General features: G+C 42.1%; 1 protein-coding gene across 6 annotated transcripts in view; it reads left to right on the top strand.

Moving 5' to 3' along the window:
* Positions 1 to 1312: 1312 nt before the first annotated feature.
* Positions 1313 to 22465, top strand: part of LSM14A (LSM14A mRNA processing body assembly factor) — a 36022-nt gene continuing 14869 nt past the window's right edge. For all 6 annotated transcript variants that reach the window (XM_038754814.1, XM_038754817.1, XM_038754815.1 and 3 more), the window contains exon 1: positions 1313 to 1510. In XM_038754814.1, coding sequence (XP_038610742.1) covers positions 1390 to 1510 — 121 coding nt within the window. In that variant the 5' untranslated portion in view covers positions 1313 to 1389. The remainder of the gene's footprint in view (positions 1511 to 22465) is intronic.

The raw sequence follows: 22465 nt of genomic DNA, 5'->3' as shown, positions 1-22465 counted from the left end.
TATTAATAATAATCAATACGATGGAATGAATGAATGAAACAAATGCCCTCATTATTACAAGTTGGCAACAGATGATCACCTTGTAAGTTCCCCCAGTGCTTAATAAATGTCATCATCATTATTATTATTAAAAATAATCAATACAATGGAATGAATAAATGAAACAAATGCCCTCATTATTACAAGTTGGCAATAGATGATCACCTTGTAAGTTCCCCCAGCGCTTAATAAATGTCATCATCATTATTATTATTAATAATAATCAATACGATGGAATGAATGAATGAAACAAATGCCCTCATTATTACAAGTTGGCAATAGACGATCACCTTGTAAATTCCCCCAGCGCTTAATAAATGTCATCATTATCATTATTAAAAATAATCAATACAATGGAATGAATAAATGAAACAAATGCCCTCATTATTACAAGTTGGCAATAGATGATCACCTTGTAAGTTCCCCCAGCGCTTAATAAATGTCATCATCATTATTATTATTATTAATAATAAATACGATGGAGTGAATGAATGAAACAAATGCCCTCATTATTACAAGTTGGCAATAGACGATCACCTTGTAAATTCCCCCAGCGCTTAATAAATGTCATCATTATCATTATTAAAAATAATCAATACAATGGAATGAATAAATGAAACAAATGCCCTCATTATTACAAGTTGGCAATAGATGATCACCTTGTAAGTTCCCCCAGCGCTTAATAAATGTCATCATCATTATTATTATTATTAATAATAAATAAGATGGAATGAATGAATGAACAAATGCCATCATTATTACAAGTTGGCAATAGATGATCACCTTGTAAGTTCTCCCAGCGCTTAATAAATGTCATCATCATTATTATTATCATTAATAATAAATAAGATGGAATGAATGAATGAACAAATGCCATCATTATTACAAGTTGGCAACAGATGATCACCTTGTAAGTTCCCCCAGCGCTTAATAAATGTCATCATCATTATTATCATTAATAAGAAATACGATGGAATGAATGAATGAATGAATGAATGAATGAATGAATGAATGAATGAATGAATGAATGAATGAATGAATGAATGAATGAATGAATGAATGAATGAATGAATGAATGAATGAATGAATGAATGAATCTACGGCGTCCGAAAGATGGCGACGAGAAAGAGAAAGGGCTCCGCGCTTCGTCCCGCTCCCCGCCCAGCCGGGCGCAGGTCTCGCGAGAGCCGGCGGCGCAGGTCTCGCGAGATCCGGCGGCTCCCCGCTCCCAGAATGCCCTGCGCTGGCCCCGCCGTCGTCGCTGAGGGGGAGGAGCCGCCATGTTGGGAGCGCGGCGGTGGCGGCGGCGGCGGTAGGTCGGGCCGCGCCTCAGGCCCCGGCGGCGGCGCCATGAGCGGGGGGACCCCCTACATCGGCAGCAAGATCAGCCTCATCTCCAAGGCGGAGATCCGCTACGAGGGCATCCTCTACACCATCGACACCGAGAACTCCACCGTAGCCCTCGCCAAAGGTACGGGGGCGACGGGCCGCGGCCTTCTCCTTCCTCCCTGAGAGGCCCTACTGTTGCCAGTCGTCCTTCCCGAGCGCTTAGTCCAGTGCTCTGCACACAGTAAGCGCTCAATAAATACGATTGATGATGATGGTGATGAGAGCTCACCTCCTCCAGGAGGCCTTCCCGCACTCAGCCCCCTCCTCCCCCTCTCCATCCCCCCTTCCCTTCCCCACAGCACCTGCATATTATCATCATCATCATCAGTCGTATTTATTGAGCGCTCACTGTGTGCAGAGCACTGGACTAAGCGCTTGGGAAGTCCAAGTCGACAACGTATAGAGACAGTCCCCACCCACCAGTGGGCTCACAGTCTAAAAGGGGGAGACAGAGAACAAAACCAAACACACTCACAAAATAAAATAAATAGAATAGATATGTACAAGTAAAATAGAGTAATAAATATGTACAAACATATATACATCATCATCATCATCAATCGTATTTATTGAGCGCTCACTGTGTGCAGAGCACTGTACTAAGCGCTTGGGAAGTCCAAATTGGCAACATAGAGAGACAGTCCCTACCCAACAGCGGGCACACAGTCTAAAAGGGGGAGACAGAGAACAAAACCAAACATACTCATAAAATAGAATAGATATGTACAAGTAAAATAAATAAATAAATAGAGTAGTAAATATGTACAAACATATATACATCATCATCATCATCAATCGTATTGAGCGCTCACTGTGTGCGCAGCACTGTACTAAGCGCTTGGGAAGTACAAATTGGCAACATAGAGAGACAGTCCCTACCCAACAGCAGGCTCACAGTCTAAAAGGGGGAGACAGAGAACACAAACCAAACATACTCACAAAATAAAATAAATAGAATCGATAGGGACAAGTAAAATAAATAAAAAAATAAATAGAGTAATAAATAGGTACAAATATATATATATATATATATATATATATATATACAGGTGCTGTGGGGAAGGGAAGGAGGTAAGATGGGGGGGATGGAGAGGGGGACGAGGGGGAGAGGAAGGAATCAATATGGTGCTCCCCTGTCCAAGCGCTCCTCCCGGTTGCGGAGCGCTTACTGTGTGCAGAGTTCTGTACTAAGCGCTTGGGAAGTACAAGTTGGCAACATACAGAGACAGTCATCATCATCATCATCATCATCAATCATATTTATAGAGCGCCTACTATGTGCAGAGCACTGTACTAAGCGCTTGGGAAGTACAAATTGGCAACGTATAGAGACAGTCCCTACCCAACAGCAGGCTCACAGTCTAAAAGGGGGAGACAGAGAACAAAACCAAATATAATAACAAAATAAAAGAAATAGAACAGATATGTACAAGTAAAATAAATAAATAGAGTAATAAATATGTACAAACATATATACAGGTGCTGTGGGGAAGGGAAGGAGCTAGGATGGGGGGATGGACATATTTATTACTCTATTTTACTTCTACATAGTTATTTTGTTAATATGCTTGGTTTTGTTCTCTGTCTCCCCCTTCTAGACTGTGAGCCCGCTGTTGGGTGGGGACCGTCTCTCTATGTTGCCAACTTGGACTTCCCAAGCGCTTAGTATAGTGCTCTGCACACAGTAAGCGCTCAATAAATACGATTGATTGATGGATCTCGTGCCCCCGTCCCGGGCCTCAGCCCACCACTGGGGCGGCGGCTCCACCGGCCTCGTCAATCAATCAATCAATCAATCAATCGTATTTATTGAGCGCTTACTGTGTGCAGAGCAGTGTACTAAGCGCTTGGGAAGTACAAGTTGGCAACATAGAGAGACAGTCCCTACCCAACAGTGGGCTCACAGTCTTCGCCCGCGGGAACCAGCCCAACGCTCCTTTTAATTAATTAATTTATTTATTTATTCCATCCTATTTATTGAGCAGGAAGCCTTCCCAGACTACCTCCTTCCCCTCCCCACAGCATTCATTCAATCGTATTTATTGAGCGCTTACTATGTGCGGAGCACTGTACTATGCGCTTGAGCACAGAGGAGCTCAGCATCTGTAGATTCATTCATTCAATCGTATTTATTGAGCGCTTAATATGTGCAGGGGATGTACTGAGCGCTTCAGCACAGAGGAGCTCAGCACCTGTAGATTCGTTCATTCAGTCGTATTTATTGAGCGCTTACTGTGTGCGGAGTACTGTACTACGCGCTTGAGCACAGAGGAGCTCAGCATCTGTAGATTCGTTCATTCAATCGTATTTATTGAGCGCTTACTATGTGCAGGGAATGTACTAAGCGCTTCAGCACAGAGGAGCTCAGCACCTGTAGATTTGTTCATTCAATCGTATTTATTGAGCACTTGCTGTGTGCAGAGCACTGTACTAAGCGCTTGAGAAGTACAAGCTGGCAACAGCGGGCTCACTGTCTAGAAAGGGGAGACAGACAACAAAACAAAACATATGAACCAAATAAATAGAATAAATATGTAGAAGTAAAATAAACACAGTAATAAATACATACAAACATATACATATGTACAGGTGCTGTGGGGAGGGGAAGGAGGTAAGGCGGCGGGGAGGGGGAAGGGGCTCAGTATATATGTTTGTACAGATTTATTACTCTATTTTACTTATACATATTTACTACTCTACTTATTTTGTTAATAAGTTTTGTTTTGTTGTCTGTCTCCCCCTTCTAGACTGTGAGCTCGCTGTTGGGTAGGGACCGTCTCTCTGTTGGCAACTTGTACTTCCCAAGTGCTTAGTACAGTGCTCTGCACACAGTAAGCGCTCAATAAATACGATTGAATGAATGAATATGTTTGTACAGATTTATTATTCTATTTCTTTTAGTTTTATATATTTACTGTTCTATGTTGTTAATATGTTTTGTTGTCTGTCTCCCCCTTCTAGACTGTGAGCCCACTGTTGGGTAGGGACTGTCTCTATGTGTTGTCAACTTGTGCTTCCCAAGCGCTTAGTACAGTGTTCTGCACACAGGAAGCGCTCAGTAAATACGATTGAATGAATATGCTTGTACAGATTTATTACTCTATTTCTTTTACTTGTACACATTTACTATTCTGTTTATTTTATGTTGTTAATATGTTTTGTTGTCTGTCTCCCCCTTCTAGACTGTGAGCCCACTGTTGGGTAGGGACTGTCTCTATGTGTTGCCAACTTGTACTTCCCAAGCGCTTAGTACAGTGCTCTGCACACAGTTAGCGCTCAATAAATACGATTGAATGAATGAATGTGGAGAGCCTGCTGGGTGCAAAGCACTGGACGAAGCGCTGGGGAGAGGAGGCTGTAAGATCCACCACCTCCCTCTCCCCTGCCCGCAACGAGCTGCCCTCCCGCGTTGGCCCCTCGGCGCGGCCTCGCCCACACAATGCGAAACGCGGAGCCGAAAAAAAATGTTAGCCGCGTCGCCGCAAAAAGCGGGATGGCTTGGAGCTTCCCAGCAGCCTGTCGTCTTCCTCGGGGCGTTGGCCGACCGCCGGTTGTTGTTGGAGAAGCAGCGTGGCTCAGTGGAAACAGCACGGGCTTTGGAGTCAGAGGTCATGGGTTCAAATCCCAGCTCTGCCAATTGTCAGCTGTGTGACTTTGGGTGAGTCACTTAACCGCTCTGGGCCCCAGGTACCTCATCTGTAAAATGGGGATTAAGACTGTGAGCCCCCTGTGGGGCAACCTCATCACCTTGTAACTTCCCCAGCGCTTAGAACAGTGCTTTGCACATAATAATGATAATAATAATTTGTGCGTAATAATAATGATGGTAATTTGCACATAATAATGATAATATGTGCAAAGCGCTGTTCTAAGCACTGGGGAGGTTACAAGGTGATGAGGTTGTCCCACAGGGGGCTCACAGTCTTAATCCCCATTTTACAGATGAGGTCACTGGGGTCCAGATAAATTACGTGACTCGCCCAGAGTCACACAGCTGACTTGGCAGAGCTGGGATTTGAACCCATGACCTCTGACTCCAAAGCCCACGCTCTTCCCACTGAGCCACGCTGCTTCTCTGTCAGCTGGGGGACTTTTGGCGAGTCACTTCACTTCTTTGGGCCTCAGTGACCTCATCTGTAAAATGGGGATGAAGGCTGTGAGCCCCCCTGTGGGACAACCTGATCATCTTGTATCCACCCCAGCGCTTAGAACAGTGCTTGGCACGTAGTAAGCGCTTAACAAATGCCATCATTATTATTATTTTGCGCGAACCTCTCGAGTCTCAGGGATATTCCGGCAGAGAATGCAACCGAGCGAGGGACAATATTCCAATAAGCCCTAAAATAATAATAATAAAATAGGCAAGGCGAAGGCTGGAATCTTTGAATCCTCCGTTCTTTTTATTGTAGCCTATTCAGAGGGAGGGCTTCATCCTTCTGCCAACGGGTTTCGGGTTGGTTTCTCTTTGGAAATCAGATGCGGGAGCCGAAGCAAAACCTGCGGTGTGTCTTGAAGATTTCAGTGGTCCGTAAAGGCCGTCGTGAGCATATTGAGCAAGTAATGTGTACCTGGTTTCGGAAGAAGTGTTTACCTGCTAGACCGGAATAGTTCCAGAGGCCTGTTGTGCAACTGCCAACTTCGAGCGCCCATTAAAAATGCCCCAGCACTCTGCAGTAATGAGTGGGCCTGGAATTTAGCCTGTGGATTCCATCTCTGGTACTTAGAGCAGAAAAGATGTTTGACCCAACGGAAAAGATGTCTGAAAATGTGGACTGAATAATGTGGGTTTCCTGCAGAAATCATGTGACGAGAAGCCTGGTTCTGAATACGCTAATGAGAAAGGCACTGACCTTCTGGTGGAGTTCAGTGTCAGCGTAGGATGTCTGAGGTCTTTTGTTTTGTTTCCTCACATATTCTTGCCCTTCAGATTGCAAGACTAATGAAGGGAGTAAGTGCAATTCGGCCTCTGGGAGCTGGGACAATTTCAAACTATTTCAGAGAGCAGCATATACGCTCACCTCAAAAATATTGGAACTGTAATATTTTGCGGATGATGAAGGGGGGAAACTTGTTCTAAACATTGGGACTTTTGGGAGAGGGACAAAAGGTGAAAGCCCAGTATATTTACACACCAAGTGAAGTTATTGCTTGACAGTTGTCTAGTGGATTTGGGATCTTTACGTTTTTGTCCTGTCGCTGGATTGAGGCAATATGAACTGTTATTTTCTGCCTTTTTGTAATAACTACCCGAGTGCATTAAATTCCTGCTCTTCATTACCATAATAGGGTCATAAGGTTAGTCTCTTCAAAATAGTTTCCTTCCAGCTTTTTAAGCCAGAGTAGTTGAATTGCAGGTGTGCCTCAGAATTTTTTTTTGACCAGTCAGTAATCCACTAAAGTAACTGTCACTTTTTCAGAAGTTTCATCAACCTACTGCTATACTTATCGATTGCATAATGATGATTAGAATCTGAACACCAAATTTCCTTTCTAATTTCTGTATCTACAGGTGTTCAAACCTTCTAACCCAAAATGTCAAAGATGAATACTCAACTGGCAGCTTTTCTGCAACTAGCAAAAAGGTTTTTAGGAAACATTTGGTGTTGGCATGACTTCAGTAGTAAAAGGATAACAAACTAATGTACCGTGAAAAAAATTAGATTCTCCTTTCTCATTTCCTGGAAATGCTTGAGTGTGGGGGAAGAGCAGAAGCAGGATTTGCCCCCTAGCCTTGTTTCAGTTTCCCTCCTAAAAATGCAGCATTTTACCTTTTTTTATTACCATATGTAGTACATTGCTCTGTACTCTGTAAATACCACTGATTGATTAGATTTGAACTCTGACACTCTGAAGCCTATAGAACTGCTGTGCATAGTGCAAAACCCTCTCTGAGCTATCCGTCTGACTTTATGATACTACTAATTTTTTGCTTGTCATCCCTTCAAAGCAAAGTTTACGTTTTATTAGCATTATATACATAATCTGATTCTTGTTGTATATTGTGTGCCAGGACATGTTAAGAAATATTTTAATTTATGATGGAAATGGTTTTCATTAAAACTGTCCTTTTAGGACTATATGGTGAGTGATGTAAAATTTTTGTCCATGCCATGTGCATTACTATAGGTCCACTTAGTTTAAAAGGGTCTACACAGTGAAGGAAGGTGTTCCTTTTGTAATTCTCGAGGTCTCTGACCCATATTGTTAATTTATGCTAAGTCAATGCAACTACATGTCATACATTTACATTTGATAGAGCTTTAAAAGTACTGTTTCATAATCAGGAAGCCCATTTAAATTTGTGGGGGAAAAAAAGAGCTTTGAAAAAATGACTAGTTATAGAGCTCCTTAAAATGCTCACCATGTCTAGATTCAAGATAATGAGGTCAAATCTGCAATATATTTCACTTTAAAATTATTTTCAAACTGTTCCACCTTTTATCATTGAATGCACACTTTGTTTCGTGGTTGGGATCAGGGTACCTTGTCGACATTCTGTAGCCAAAGGATGAATGATAAATATACTCAACACGATGTGACCACACTGGCTTCAGGGTTTTTGTGGGCCAGGAATGTCTCTGGCAACTCTCTTGTACTCTTCCAAGTGGTTAATATAATGCTTTGCACATAGTAAGCACTCAATAAATGTCAAATTGAGCACTTACTGTGTGCGGAGCGCTGTACCATACTCTTGGGAGAGTACAAAATAGCAGTTGGTGCACATGTTCCCTGCCCATAATGAGCGTAAATCTATTCATTCTGTTCTACTCTTAGTCTATGCATATCATTGAATGAATAAAAGGAGATGTTGTTTATTCCTAAATAGGTCCTTTGATGATTATTTAACCTTGGTTTTTAAAGTGCCTTGTAGGTGGTCGGTACCTGACAGTATCAGCACTATCCCCAGCCTACACTTTTGTAACACAAGGTTGAGAGGTTAAATATTCTGTCCTAATTTCTTGGCAAGCTCAAATTGGTTTGGGGTGTTTCACCCATCCCACACTGCCGAAACTCCGTATCTTCGAAGGACTTCTCAGAAAAGCATAAAGTAGACAAATCATGGTGCATGTAATAGTCTAAAAACTAAAGCTCCTTGAAGGCAGATATCATGCATATCAGCTGTTGTGCTCTCCCAAGATATTAATACAGTGGCACTGCGCAGAATAAGTGCTCAGTAAATACAGTCAACAAACTCAGTTTCTGATACTGGAAGAATGCAAGTGTTTTGGAGTAAGGAACTGTTTTCTTGTAGACTTCTGGAAATCCACATGGCCCTATTGACTAATCTTAAGACTTCAGCGATTTTTTTTAATGTGGTACACTGTATACAATATTCCGCAAAGCAGCGAAAAAGACACTTTCCAAAGAGGACCTCATGTGACCGTATTGCCCTGAAACAATCTTCATATTGTAGTTCGAAGTATAAAAGCTTCTCAAACTGAAATTGAGGCAAGCTGATAGACACTGAAATGGCTTCTTAAGCTACTTAACAACAAGTTTGGGGATAATTTGCAAATTATATTTTTTGCATTTGAGAGGGGTTGTTCTGTGTTGAGGCTAAATTAAATTAGCATACTGCAAATCGTACATGCAAGTGTGTTTTTGAGGGTTTTAAAGGCAGTATTTTCTAGTCTGTTCCATGTTAACTGGTCATAGTTGATGTGATGAGAACATTTCAGACTTGCTAAAACTTACTAAATTTCTTATGGTAGCTGAGTTGGTGATTTTAAGATCTTATTTGAATGGTCAGTTTCCATGTTTTTGAAGTTTGTTTTTTTTTCTCAAAATTGGGCAAAAATATTTACTTATAGTTATTTAGATAAACCTACCAAAGTGGAAATTTTTTCATACTCAAAAAATCTCTTGCAGTTTTGAACTCTTAGGAGGAAGTGATTTAGTGCTGTGCCTCAAACTGAACTGGAAGTATAGGCCTGCATGTACCTTTTGATACTATTTATAAGAAGCAGCATGTCCTAGTGGAAGGAACACAGGCTTGGGAGTCAAGGGACCTGGGTTCTAATTCTGCCTCTACCACTCGCTTCCTGTGTGACCTTGGGAAAGTTATGAAACTTCTCTGGGCCTCAGCTCCGTCATCTGCAAAATGGGGATTCAGTACCTATTCTCCTTTCTACTTAGACTGTGGCACCTGATTATCTTGTACATACTCCAATGCTTAGTACAGTGCTTGACATACAGCAAGTACTTAACAAATACCACAATTATTATTTTGATAGCTCTTTTAGCTACTTTTTCACCCCATACTTTATAAGAAATTTCTTCTTAAAGAGTGTTCTGTAATTGAGTAGGTATGCCCGCTTTGGGAAAGTTTTCAAGTGAAATAGCAAGTGGGCATAAAAGTGGGATTTTACTTTGATAAAATCTTAGATGTCCTTATTCTCTGAATTCAATATTACTTTCCTTTTCCTCTTTAGTAAAAAAGCAAAAGCAAAAAGGGAGAGCAAAAACAGGGGGGAGATGGTTCCTGTTTCCTTCTGTCATTCCTCCTTTCAAATTTTCAGACTGATTCACTTTTGGATGAAACCACAGCAAACATTTTAAATTCTTCACATGGAAAAAGCATCTCTGTTTTCTCTTAGAAAATCCGGGATCAGCTTATTTGGGCCACTTGCTGGATGTGATTTTAAAACCAAGTCTGCTTAGAAATTCTGTTTCGGGCAAGTGGTTATTCCTGACTGTTTTGACCCAGGAGTACATAATAATACATCCACACCAAAAAAAAACCTTTTAAGAATTTAATTAGGCTTGCAGTCACCAGGTTACTGTACACATCCTGATTACAGGGCTTCTTCCTCCTCCCTCTCTTGCATCAAAACCGGCCTTGTTTGTTTGGTCCACCACTGTCGCCAGAACCCAGAGCAGTCCCTTTCCAGTTCTGCATGTTCAAGAGCTCTGGGGGTGCTGAGCTTCCGTGTGGCAATAACGATTTACCTTTCTGTAAGAAAAATTTGGCCGTACAGGGTTGCTGAGAACAGGGGGTCCAAGCCAAAAAATAAAGCTTGACAACACAGCACCGCTCACAGCAAAATTCAAGGCAGGTCCTCCTGGAGATAACAGGAGCATCTGTAGGCCAGGGATGGGGTGTTTCCCCCAAAGGCAGCCAACCCTGGGCAAGGGGATGGGAGCAGTGTTGCCAGGTAAGATTAGGGAGAAAGATTTGAAGCCCTGCCCTACATCTCACTCCCACCCCAAAGGGATTCTCAGCAGTCTCTGCTCTGGGGGCTTTGTCCTCTGAGGGCAGAAGCACCGCATGCCCAAATCCACAGCAACCTAGGCAGCCTTCTCTCCCCTTCCTCCACCTCCCACGTGGGGTGGCTCGTTAGAGAGTTGGATGTGTAACCTTGGAAGCCAGCTCTAAGAGGTGGGCCCTGCTGGGAATTTCATCTAAAGCAAAATGAACTTAAAATACAAGCAATGTTCCAAAAGTACCTTTTTTTAAAAAGCCAGATAGTTTAAACCTGGTTTTACTAGCACAATTCCATGCCGAAGTATTAATAATTTAAAAAGGAAGTGGGAGGATTTGAGTAGTGTTATAGTAATAGTAACTGTGGTGTTTAAGTGCTTACTGTGTGCCAAGCACTGCAGTAAGGGCAGGGGTAGATTCAAGGTAATCAGGTGCCACAGTTTAAGTAGGAGGCATAATAGGTATTGAATCCCCATTTTGCAGAAGAGGGAACTGAGGCACAGAAGTAACTTGCCCGAGGTCACACATCAGACAGGTGGCAGAGTAGGGATTAGAACCCAGGTCCTCTGACTCCCAGGCACGTGTGCTTTTCACTAGGCTATGCTACTTTTCTATCTATTTATTTATTTTACTTAATCTATTCTATTTATTTTATTTTGTTAGGATGTTTGGTTTTGTTCTCTGTCTCCCCTTTTAGACTGTGAGCCCACTGTTGGGTAGGGACTGTCTCTATATGTTGCCAATTTGTACTTCCCAAGCGCTTAGTACAGTGCTCTGCACATAGTAAGCGCTCAATAAATACGATTGATGATGATGATCTATATTAATTTATGGGGAGATGGTTCCTGTTTCCTTCTGCCATTCCTCCTTTCAAATTTTCAGACTGATTCACTTTTGGATGAAACCACAGCAAACATTTTATATTCTTCACATGGAGAAAGCATCTCTGTTTTCTCTTAGAAAATCCGGGATCAGCTAATTTGGGCCACTTGCTGGATGTGATTTTAAAACCAAGTCTGCTTAGAAATTCTGTTTCGGGCAAGTGGTTATTCCTGACTGTTTTGATCACAGCCTGCAAAGCAAGTCTGAGAATTCAGTTCTTGAAGCTTTTACCTATGAACTAAAGGAAATGTGGGAGTAAGATAGTCAAGGAGAGTATGAGGAGAAAGAACATGTGGAAGAACTTCAGTCTTTCTCCGAACAGAGGAGTCTTGTTTTAGATGATTTGCCTTTTACTCACAAGGACAAGTAAGCTATGTGACCTATTTAGGCTAGCTTCGCCATGTCTGCTAGGATGAGATAAAGAGGGATCACCACGACTAACTATTCTTTAGAACCCTTAATGACCCTCATCCGTGATAATTAGGAAGCTTCCCTTCCAGGTACCCAGATCAGTCACTGGTATATGAGTGCTTACTATGGGCAGAGTACTGTACTAAATATTTGGGAAAGTACACTACATCAAAGTTGGTAGATGTAATCCCTGCCACTAAGGAGCATACAGGATTGCATAGGTGTGTGGCAGGACTTGGTGAAAAGGATATTATTAGCAATATGTATGTTTTGAACTTGGCATCACACAGTATGTCTAAATCTGGGAATTAGAAGATGTATGGGAGAGCATAAAATAGATTTGAAAGTCACAATAAGATATGTGCAGGAGAAAATAATGGAATTGGGAATAGGAAGGAAGTAGAATGGAAGAAACAGTCATGGAATTCAATTTATCTTGAATGCCTGCTTGTGCATAACATTGTACTAGGTTATAGAAGCATTAGTTGTTTACCACTGTCATTTTTATCATTACAAATGGTAGAAGCAGGGGGAAAACCTTGATATAACTAGGTGCTAGTGGGTGGCAAAAATTAATGAACTCCAAATATGCGTGCTGAGGAAATGGGAATTCCTCAGAGAATTCCTCCTGGGAGGAAGTGGAATGTGGAAGCGGGAGGGGGCAGTGGTGTATTGTGAAGCGTTTGAAGTGAGAGAGACTTCCAAACAGGAGGAAGGATGTGAGCAATGTACTGGATATGGAGTAGGTGAGAGTAAGATACACAAGAAAAATTGGTTTGGGAAGAGCGAAGAATGAGAATTGCTCTCCATGGTCTAAAATCAGTCAGTGGTATTTTTTGAGCACTTACCATTTGCAGAGCACTATACCAAGCACTTGGGAGATTACAATACAACAGTATTAGCAGACAAGTTCCCTGCCTAGAGCCCACTGTTGGGTAGGGACTGTCTCTATATGTTGCCAACTTGTACTTCCCAAGCGCTTAGTACAGTGCTCTGCACACAGTAAGTGCTCAATAAATACGATTGATTGATTGATTAGTCGAAAATGTTCCATTTACTCTGATGCCCTCCATGTGGATTATTTTGTACTTTCCTTGTATTCACTTTAACTGTACTTGAAATAAGTGCTACAGTGTTGCAGCACTTCTAGTTATTTTGCCTTCCAAGTATGGGCATATCCCATTAAATGGTGAGGCTGCAATGTGATCTGTAAGTAAAAATTGTAAATTCCTCCCCTGTTCCTAGTAGCTTTCCTGCCTGCCTTGCTTACCCCTCTCCCTGCATTACCCCCCCACCCCACCCTGTATTTTGGATTTCAGTTCCTAGCTCATTTCTATTCTATTATCAGGCCCATGTCAGAGATTTCACAGTTAAGCGATTGTCTAAAATACTTACACCCAGTTATCCTATAATGTGGGGATTACCTTCTTGCAAAAGAAAAACTGGCACTTTAATGTTCGCCAGTTCCAACTCTGTTGCATGGGCACAGACCGTTGCTTCCGAAATTGGGTTCACCGTACCCTAACAGGCCTGCATTGTTGGAGAAATTTTCCTTAATTCCTAAAAAATGTTCGAGTCAAACGTGTAATGAAAGCATAAGTTATGTCAGAGCTGAGTGGACAAGAAAAAATGAACTGTGTATTAAAATAGGGTTCTTGTGTTCTTACTTTGCCCAGAGCATGCAAAGTTTATGGAGTTAACACGGGAAGTTATGACGGTTCAAGAGGAATTTGAATAAATTCATGGATGAGTGGGCCATATTGCGTTAATAGATAGTATGGGGTAGTTGGATGGCCCATTGGTTAACATTGACTTTAGTGTTGAGCTGGAAAACCATAACATGATACCTCCAAGCAACCAAAAAACAGAGTAGTGGGCTAAATGGACCATTGGTCTGATTCAGTACTGGTTTCTCTTAAATTATATCTAATGTGGCTTGCCTGACCATTTTCTCTCCTGCTAGGTAGACTTTTAAACATGAGCCATTTTTTGTTGTTAAAAAATAAACCCATGTTACAATTCTGGAAAACTGAGTATTTCCCTCTGTGCTAAATTGGGTTAATCTTGAGTTGGAGATTACCTACATTAATTTCAATATACAGAGGCCTATTATGTTGCCACTAGGGAAACTTATTCCCAAAGGTTGAAATTGGAATATCTTGTGAGACTGACTTCCATTTGAGCTGGCATTCCTAATTGTTCAGGCATTTCCTGCATGGTGGGTTCTTTTATCCTTCAAATAAATGATTCCCACTTTGTGGTCTTCTAACAGATGAATTATTCCACTTTGGCCACTAACTCCTTTAATCATTCATTCAGTCCTATTTATCGAGCACTTATATTAAGCCCGTGAGAGAGTACATCACAACAGTAAACAGTCACATTCCCTGTTCACAACGAGCTTACAGTATAGAGGGAGGGAGACAGATATCAATAATCTTCCATAATGAATTGTAACGATGAGAAATCTGGCATATCTAAAGCTACCTGGACTCAGCTATATCGAAGCTTCTAGAGAAATGGCCCCCTAGCATTAAAATTCATTACGTTTAAAACTGAATGGCTCCTCTTCCATACCTTATCCACTCTACCCAGTTTTCCCATTAGAGTTAACAGCATGAGTATCCTCCATATCCCTGAATCCCACAGCATTGGTATTATCCTTAACTCCTTGCTCTGTGAATTCTCACTTTGAGTCTATCACTAAATCTTATTGGCTTTTTCTGCATAACATTTCCTGAACCTTCCCCCAGCCAAACAGGTTATGACAATAACCGTGGTATTTATTGTTCTATTGCGCGTCAGGCCGTGGAATAGATAGAAGGTGATCAGGTTGGGCCCAGTCCCGTCCCATATGCAGGACCGGGACCGTGTCGAACATGATAAACCTGTATTTACCTCAGCCCTTAGAGCACCGCTTGATGAATAATTAACAAATACCATAAAACAAAAACAACAAACATGTTGTGTGGCAATTTTCAAAAGGACTGTAGAGCATCCCTTTCAGGTGTGTTTCAAGAACTTGGCCTCACTGTGTACGTCCTGGCACAATCCCATGAATGATGAAACCTAAGACGGCAGCTCTTAAGTCTTGGGAATCCCAAGAAAAATGTGAGGGGAGCAATGCCATTAAGGATAAAGAACTTGAAAAAACTTTCCAGCCAAGAAAATTTTGAAACGACTGTATTACCCCACTTTTTTTTTTGGAGGGAGTCAGAAGCCTAGTTGATGTGATTGTATCTTGAAAGGAACCTATCAACCAAAATTTTCAGAATAATTTTTAGATTTATTAGTTGATGATCAGAAATGGATTTAATACGTTTTGGACTACTGGCGTAAGTAGGTGCCACTTAGGTTTGGCAAATATCTATTTTTATATTTGAAGGGGTGAGATGAGAAAAGTAGCGAGGCCCTTTCAGGGCTTTCGGTATTCTGCCTCGCACCTACAAACCATTGGTGTTCCTTAAGGCTCTTTTCTGTTGCCCATCTTGTTTCACTTTACACTCACTCCCACCTCTATGCAGATAACTCATATACCTCTCTTAGCAGCTCCATCCTCTCGCTGCCTCTGCAAACCTCATTTCCTTTTCCGTTCAGAAAAATCTCCACTTGTGTCTGACCAGCGCCTTAGAATCAATCGATCAATGGTATTTATGGAGCGCTTTCTGTGTGCAGAGCACTGTTTTAAGCTCTTTGGATAGTACAGTGTAACATTAGCAGATATGTTTCCTCCCCCTAATGAGCTTACAGCACCTTAAAATCAGGATGCTTAAAACTGAACTCATCTTCCCAAATCCACTCCTCCACATAGCTTCCCCATCCCAGTTGACAGCCCTACCACCCCTCTCGCTCTCTGAAGCCTGTAATCCTGATATTAGCCTTGACTCCTCAGTCTTTGAACTTCCACATCCAACTTGTTGGAAAGTCCGGTCAGTCTTGCCTCCACAAGATTTCTCAGATACAGCCCTTCTAGTATCTTAGCCCCTCATGGGCATGGATTGCAGCATGGCTCAGTGGAAAGAGCCCGGGCTTTGGAGTCAGAGGTAATGGGTTCAAATCCCGGCTCCGCCACTTGTCAGCTTGGGCAGGTCACTTAACTTCTCAATGCCTCAGTTACCTCATCTGTAAAATGGGGATGAAGATTGTGAACCCCACGTGGGATAACCTGATCACCTTGTAACCCCCCCAATGCTTAGAACAGTGCTCTGCACATAGTAAGCGCCTAATAAATGCCATCATTATTATTACTTTGGACTGGATTGGACTGTTCTCTCCCAAGCACTTCGTACAGTGCTCTGCACATGGTAATCACTCAAAAATACCATTGATTCCATGCCATCAGCCTGGAAATCCCATCTTTACTACTGTAGCAGCCTCTCTTTCTAGATTGTAAACTCATTGTGAGCACAGAACATGACTACCACTCTGTTATGTTGTACCCTCCGAAGCACTTAGTCCAGTACTTTGCGATCCATCAATCAGTGGCATTTCATTCATTCAGTCTTATTTATTGAGTGCTTACTGTGTGCAGAGCATTGTACTAAGCACTTGGGGAAGTACACTATAGAAGGATTGGCAGACAGGTTCCCTGCCCACAATGAGTTTACAGTTTAAAGAGGGAGACAGATGGTATAAATAAATAATTTATCACATAATTTAAGGATGTGTACATAAGTGCCGTGGGGTTAGGGGTGGGACAAATATCAAATGCCCAGAGGTTACAGATCCAAATGCGTAGGTGATGCAGAAGGGAGAAGGAGCTGGGGAAAAGAGGGCTTAGTCAGGGAAGGCTTCTTGGAGGAGGCGTGACCTTAATAATGCTTTGAAGGTGGGGAGAGTGGTGGTCTGGCGTATATTGCGGGGAAGTGTTCCAGGCTAGGGAGAGGATATGGGAAAGGGGTTGGCAGAGAGATGAGAGCAGGGTACGCTGAGTAAATTGGTGTTAAGAGGAGCAAAGTGCAGGCCGAGCTGTAACAGATCACACTGTAATTATTCAGTAATTACAGTTGATTGAGTCCCTGTTCTTGTTCATATTTTTCTCTGCTGTCCAGATTTTTTTCTTAAGAATATTTTTCTGCCCACGCCTGCCCACTCAAAAGCCTTCAGGGTTTACCCACTTCTCTCAGCAACAAGCAGAAACTCTATTGGCTCTAAGGCATCCATCCGTCCAAGATGTCCACTCTCCTCGGCTCCTGCGCTAGTGGGCTCTCCCAGTTTCTGCCTGGTCTGGTCCCACTTCCCCTTCTCCCCTCCTGGCTGGCCTGGCACCTTCCCCTTGGGGAATTCTTCAGCTGCTGCCTGTTTGGTCCAGAACAGCAGCCAGCCAGAGCGAGCCCCTTCCCTGGGTGAGAGGCAGGGCATGAGGGGTCGGGGTGGATGGGATTGACTCAGGGTTGTCAATGGTAGCGTGGAGTTTTGGGGTCTCCGTTGTGTTTGGATTTTTAAAGATTTTGTGGTGAGCCTGAGTGTCTGCCCCCTGTAAACACCTGCCCCTCCCATCTCCTCCTCTTCCTCTCCCCCACTTGTGATCTGTCAGTAGAAAAGTTGGAAAACCAGTCATTTTTCTTTTGGTGTTTATGAAAAGCATTCTCGGAAGGGGCCAATCCTTCCTTCAGGCCGTACTTCGGGAATCCCTGCTATGCATCTTTAGGAGAGTGATTGAAGGAGTCTCCTCATATCAGCTGGAACAGATGGCGTGAACTTCCCAAGCACTTAGTACAGTGCTCTGCTCAATAAATACAAGTGAATTAATGAATGAATGAAATGGGGTGGGAGGGGTTGAAGTGAAGCTAATGATGAAGTAATGAGGGGAAACTGCATATTCCTAGTGTGGGGAGAAACATCTTTTCGGAGTATTTGGCTTTTGCCTTTATTTTTTGAAGTTGAGTTTGAATGTACTTTAGGAGGTAGCATAAAAATCGCACAATCGTCAGCGGTATTTATTGAACGCTTACTGTGTGCAGAGCACCGTACTGAGTCCTTGGGAGAGCACAGTACCACAGAGTTGGCAGGCATGGTCCCTGCCTACAACGAGCTTACAGTTTGGAGGATAAGAATATGAATTTTGAATATCCAAATGGTTTTGTCCATGCAGTAGAAATCAGGTTGTTTGTGAACATTAAGGCACAGGTTAACTAGAATGGAAAAAGTCTGGTCCACCTAGAAAAGCAAGTCTCAGATTCGCCAAATAGTGTTTTCCGGAGTGCTCAGCCTTTGTGTTTTCGTACAGCATCAGTTGACGTGTTTTGGGACAACATTGAACATGCATTTCATACCAGGAAATTAATTTCACCCTGTTAGTTACAGGAGAAAGAAAATCCAGGGATAATTTTCAGTACTTCATCTCTGTTTCTTAAAACTCTAATGTTTATACCGTTACCTCATTTTTCTAACTTGTAAAATCGAGGTAAATTACAAAGTCAGATTAAAATAGTTGTTTTTTTTAACTACGGTAAATTAGTTTTGCCTATGCCATACCAAAATTGATTTTTTCTTAAAACCACATTGAATTGACATAGGTCTATTTATTACTTTGGATCCAGTTGAAAACAAGCAGAGGAGAGGCTAAGTGAAATGCCTGAAAATTGCCTGGGGAAAGTGATTTTTTTTTATTGTCTAGCAAGAGTTTGCTTGTTACTAGTAAGATCATAAAACTCCTACCATTCATCTGATGCTATGAGACTAATCCTGATCAGAGTCAATACTACAAATCGACTGCAGAGTTATAAATGTTTACACTCTGTTTTTCCTGGAAGAGATGTGCGTGAGTCCAGGCTGGTCTTCAGATTAAGGTTGGTAAACCTTAATAAATAAACTGGCCTATGTTTGGAAAAGGTGGTATCCTGGAGTAATAACTTTCTCTCGTATTTCCAGCCCCATCGGGTCAGTCACTCTACAGACTCCTACAATGTTGCAGTGTAAAGCGGCATAATTAGATGCATTGGCAGGGGCAGGTGATCACTGTGCCTGGGACTGCTAAGAATAATTGTGAGCAGGCAGAATGAGGAGCACACCAAAGATATGATCTAGAAGGGACCAGGGACCCTGTAGCAGTTCCTCCTACAGTGTGCAGTCTCCATAGAGGTACTATTGTATTCACTTTTCCAAGCGCCAAGTACCATGCCCTGTATACAGTAGTTCAAATGTCGAGCCCAGGGGCTGGGAGTGGCTGAGGGAGTAGAGATAGGTTAGGTATGGGCAACTTCTAAAATAATTTTGGACTCGGCCCAAAGAACCAATGAGCTGGGACAGGTTCCAGAATATCGGTTCGTGAAGAGCTTTAACTTGGTGCCACTCTAAAACAATTGACCTCATTGTTGAGATGGGAGGTGGCCCGCTACTTCTGACATAAATATTTCATCAGTCCAAGGGGCTTTCTAGGGTTTGAGCTTTGGGAACCCTGTTTTAAAAAGAGCACTTGTTCAGTCAGAGAAGCTTGGGTGTAGATAAAAATGACCAGCTTTTTGTTATGCAGGTGGTCCTTAGGATGCTTTGAAAGCCAGTTACGATGTTTCCAATTTCACACCGTGTTTCAGTGCAATGACACTAGCTCTGGGCATAGGTGAGTGGTGGTGTGAGTATCATCATCAGTGATATTTAATGAGTGTTTACTGTGTGCAGAGCACAGTTCAACAGAGTTGGTAGGCATGTTCCCTGCTCACCGGTAGCCTATGGTCTAGAGGGGGACACAGACATTAATATAAATAACTTGTATAGTTTAGAGATATGCACATAGGCATTGTGGGGTTGAGGATGGGGTGAATATCAAATGTCCAAAGTAATAGATCCAAGGGCACAGGTGATGCAGAAGGGAGAGGGAGCTGGGGAAAAGAGGGCTTAATCGGGGTAGGTTTTTTGGAGGAGATGCAGCCTTAACAATTTGAAGGTGGGGAAAGTGGTGGCTGGGCTTATGTGGAGGGGGAGTGAGTTCCAGAACAGAGGGAGGATGTGGTTAAGGGGTTGACAGTGAGTTAGTTGGGCTTGCGATATAGTGAGCGGGTAGGTTTTGGAGGAATTAATAATAACAATAATAATAAGAAGAAGAACAATTACGGTTTTTAAGCACTTACTGTGTGCCACACACTGTACTAAGCGCTGGGTTAAATATAAGCAAATAGGGTTGGGCACAGTCCCTGTCCCACATGGGGCCTAGTTTACAGATGAGGTAACTGAGGCACAGAGAAGTGAAGTGACTTGCCCAAAGTCATACAGCAGACAAGTAGCAGAGCCAGGATTAGAACCCATGACCTTCTGACTTCCAGGCCTGTGCTCTATCCACTATGTCACGCTGCTTCCCCCGCACAAAGTGTGCTGACTGGGTTGACAGGCAGTCAGGGAAGTAGGATAAAGGGAGAGCTGATTGCTTTAAAGGTGATGGTAAATAGTTTCTGTTTGATGCAGAATTAGTTGGGAAACCATTGGAGATTTTTGAAGGATGGGGAGACATGAACTGAATTTTTTTAATTTTTTTTTTTTTTTTTTTAGGAAAATGATTTGGGTAGTAGAATGAAGTAAGGACTGGTGTGGGGAGAAACACTAGGCAAGAAAGTCAGCGAAGAGGCTGATGCAGTAGTCAAAGCAGGTGAGGGTGAAGTGCTTGGCTCACCGTTGTAGCAGTTTGAATGGAAGAGAGAAGGTGGATTCTAGAGATGTTGTGAAAGTAGAACGTAGAGGATTTAGTGACAGATTGAATATGTGGGTTGAATGAGAGGGATGAGTTGGATAATGCCAAGATTACGGGCTTATAAAACGAAAGATCAGTCAATCAATCAATCGTATTTATTGAGCGCTTACTGTGTGCAGAGCACTGTACTAAGCACTTAGGAAGTACAAGTTGGCAACATATAGAGACAGTCCCTACCCAACAGTGGGCTCACAGTCTAAAAGGGGAAGACAGAGAACAAAAACAAACGTACTAACAAAATAAAATAAAAGATGGTTAAGAGTTGTCTGCAGTGATATAGTGAGGACAGAATTTGGATGGGAAGGTGAAGATTTCTGTTTTGGACATGTTAAATTTGAAGTATTGGTGGGACATCCAAGTAGAGCTGCCCTGAAGGCAGGAGGAGATACTAGACTGCAGAGAAGGGGAGATGTAGATTTGGAATCATCCTGATAACAATGGCACCTGTTCAGTGCTCTGAACATGGTAAACATTCAGTAGATACCATTGATTGTATTGGGAATATTAGCTTTTGCTTTAATCATTTGATCTCCTGGAGCTATATCCATTTAAAAAGCATTGGTCTCCTTCACTGCATATCTTAGCTTCATTATGAATTCCACACTTAAATGCTGAATTACAAGAAAAGTTAAGGATTTCACCGGGCCCTTGTGGAAGCAGGCAGTGCTGCTTAATTGTGGCTACAGAAAACTCAGTGCGTACCAGTAGGGAGTTAGAATCTGAAATGCATGGATATAGATCAATAGTTTGTGGTGTACATGTATTAACTAAACTTAGGGTACATACTGGTTAAAATAATGCAATCAAAGGATGAGGAATTCATATTGAGTATTCTATTTTTGTTAATGATGTGCATCTAGCTTTACTTCTATTTATTCTGATGACTTGACACCTGTCCACATGTTTTGTTGCCTGTCTCTCCCTTCTAGACTGTGAGCCCGTTGTTGGGTAGGGACCGTCTCTATATCTTGCCAACTTGTACTTACCAAGTGCCTAGTACAGTGCTCTGCACACAGTAAGTGCTCAATAAATACGATTGAATGAATGAATACTGAGATTCAGGATCTGTTTCTTTACAAAACTGGGGTTAGAATGGGTTTTTGGAGCTTTAAAAATGTCTTTGAGACCTAATCTTTTTTGAGAAAATTGATGCAATTGCAGACTTAGTATTAGTGTTTCAGGTTTTTTATGATTCAAATACTCCACAGTATTACACCCTTATGACATCCATAGCCATTTAAGGCCATTTGGCATAAATTAGAATATCTCACTCCAGCATCAGTCCAAACTCAAGCTATTTGAAATCGGACTTTGAGGCAGTTGGAGGAAGAAGATTGGTGGCACTCCTAGGAGATGAATAACTGGGCCCCCTGGTTAGTTTTTCTTAGGGAACTTCCCCGCATCACCCAAAGTCACTTCTTTAAAAATCTACCAAACCATCTACCTGTTATTGCATATCAGGTTACATGCTGATTCTGAGTTAAATTGTATTTTGAGGGATTTGGGGATGGAGAAATTAGTTAAAGCTTCTAACAGCCATATGGCTGTCCAGGGCTCTTCCTGTTTCTTGCAGGGCTTTTTAAAATCACCCTTCCAGGTCCAACTCCCCCCTAAGCTTATGAAAAATTGCTTTGAGTGGAACACAGATTTTGTTTGCAGGTGAACTTGTTCCTAGAATTTTGACACTGTCTATTTGAAAGATGTCACCTGACATTATTTGCCCATCAGCGTTTAGAATCAATATGAAAAGAGTTTGTCTAATGCTGTTTTGAATTGTGTTTTTAATGTAGAGAGCAGCATGGCCTAGTAGATAGAGCATGGGGCTGGGAGTCAGGACCTGGGTTTTAATACTGGCTCTG

Source organism: Tachyglossus aculeatus, chromosome 11 (genome assembly GCF_015852505.1).
Source record: "Tachyglossus aculeatus isolate mTacAcu1 chromosome 11, mTacAcu1.pri, whole genome shotgun sequence".
NCBI lineage: Eukaryota > Metazoa > Chordata > Mammalia > Monotremata > Tachyglossidae > Tachyglossus > Tachyglossus aculeatus.
Note: the sequence above shows the minus strand (reverse complement) of the source record. Positions and strands in the feature narration are given on the sequence as shown.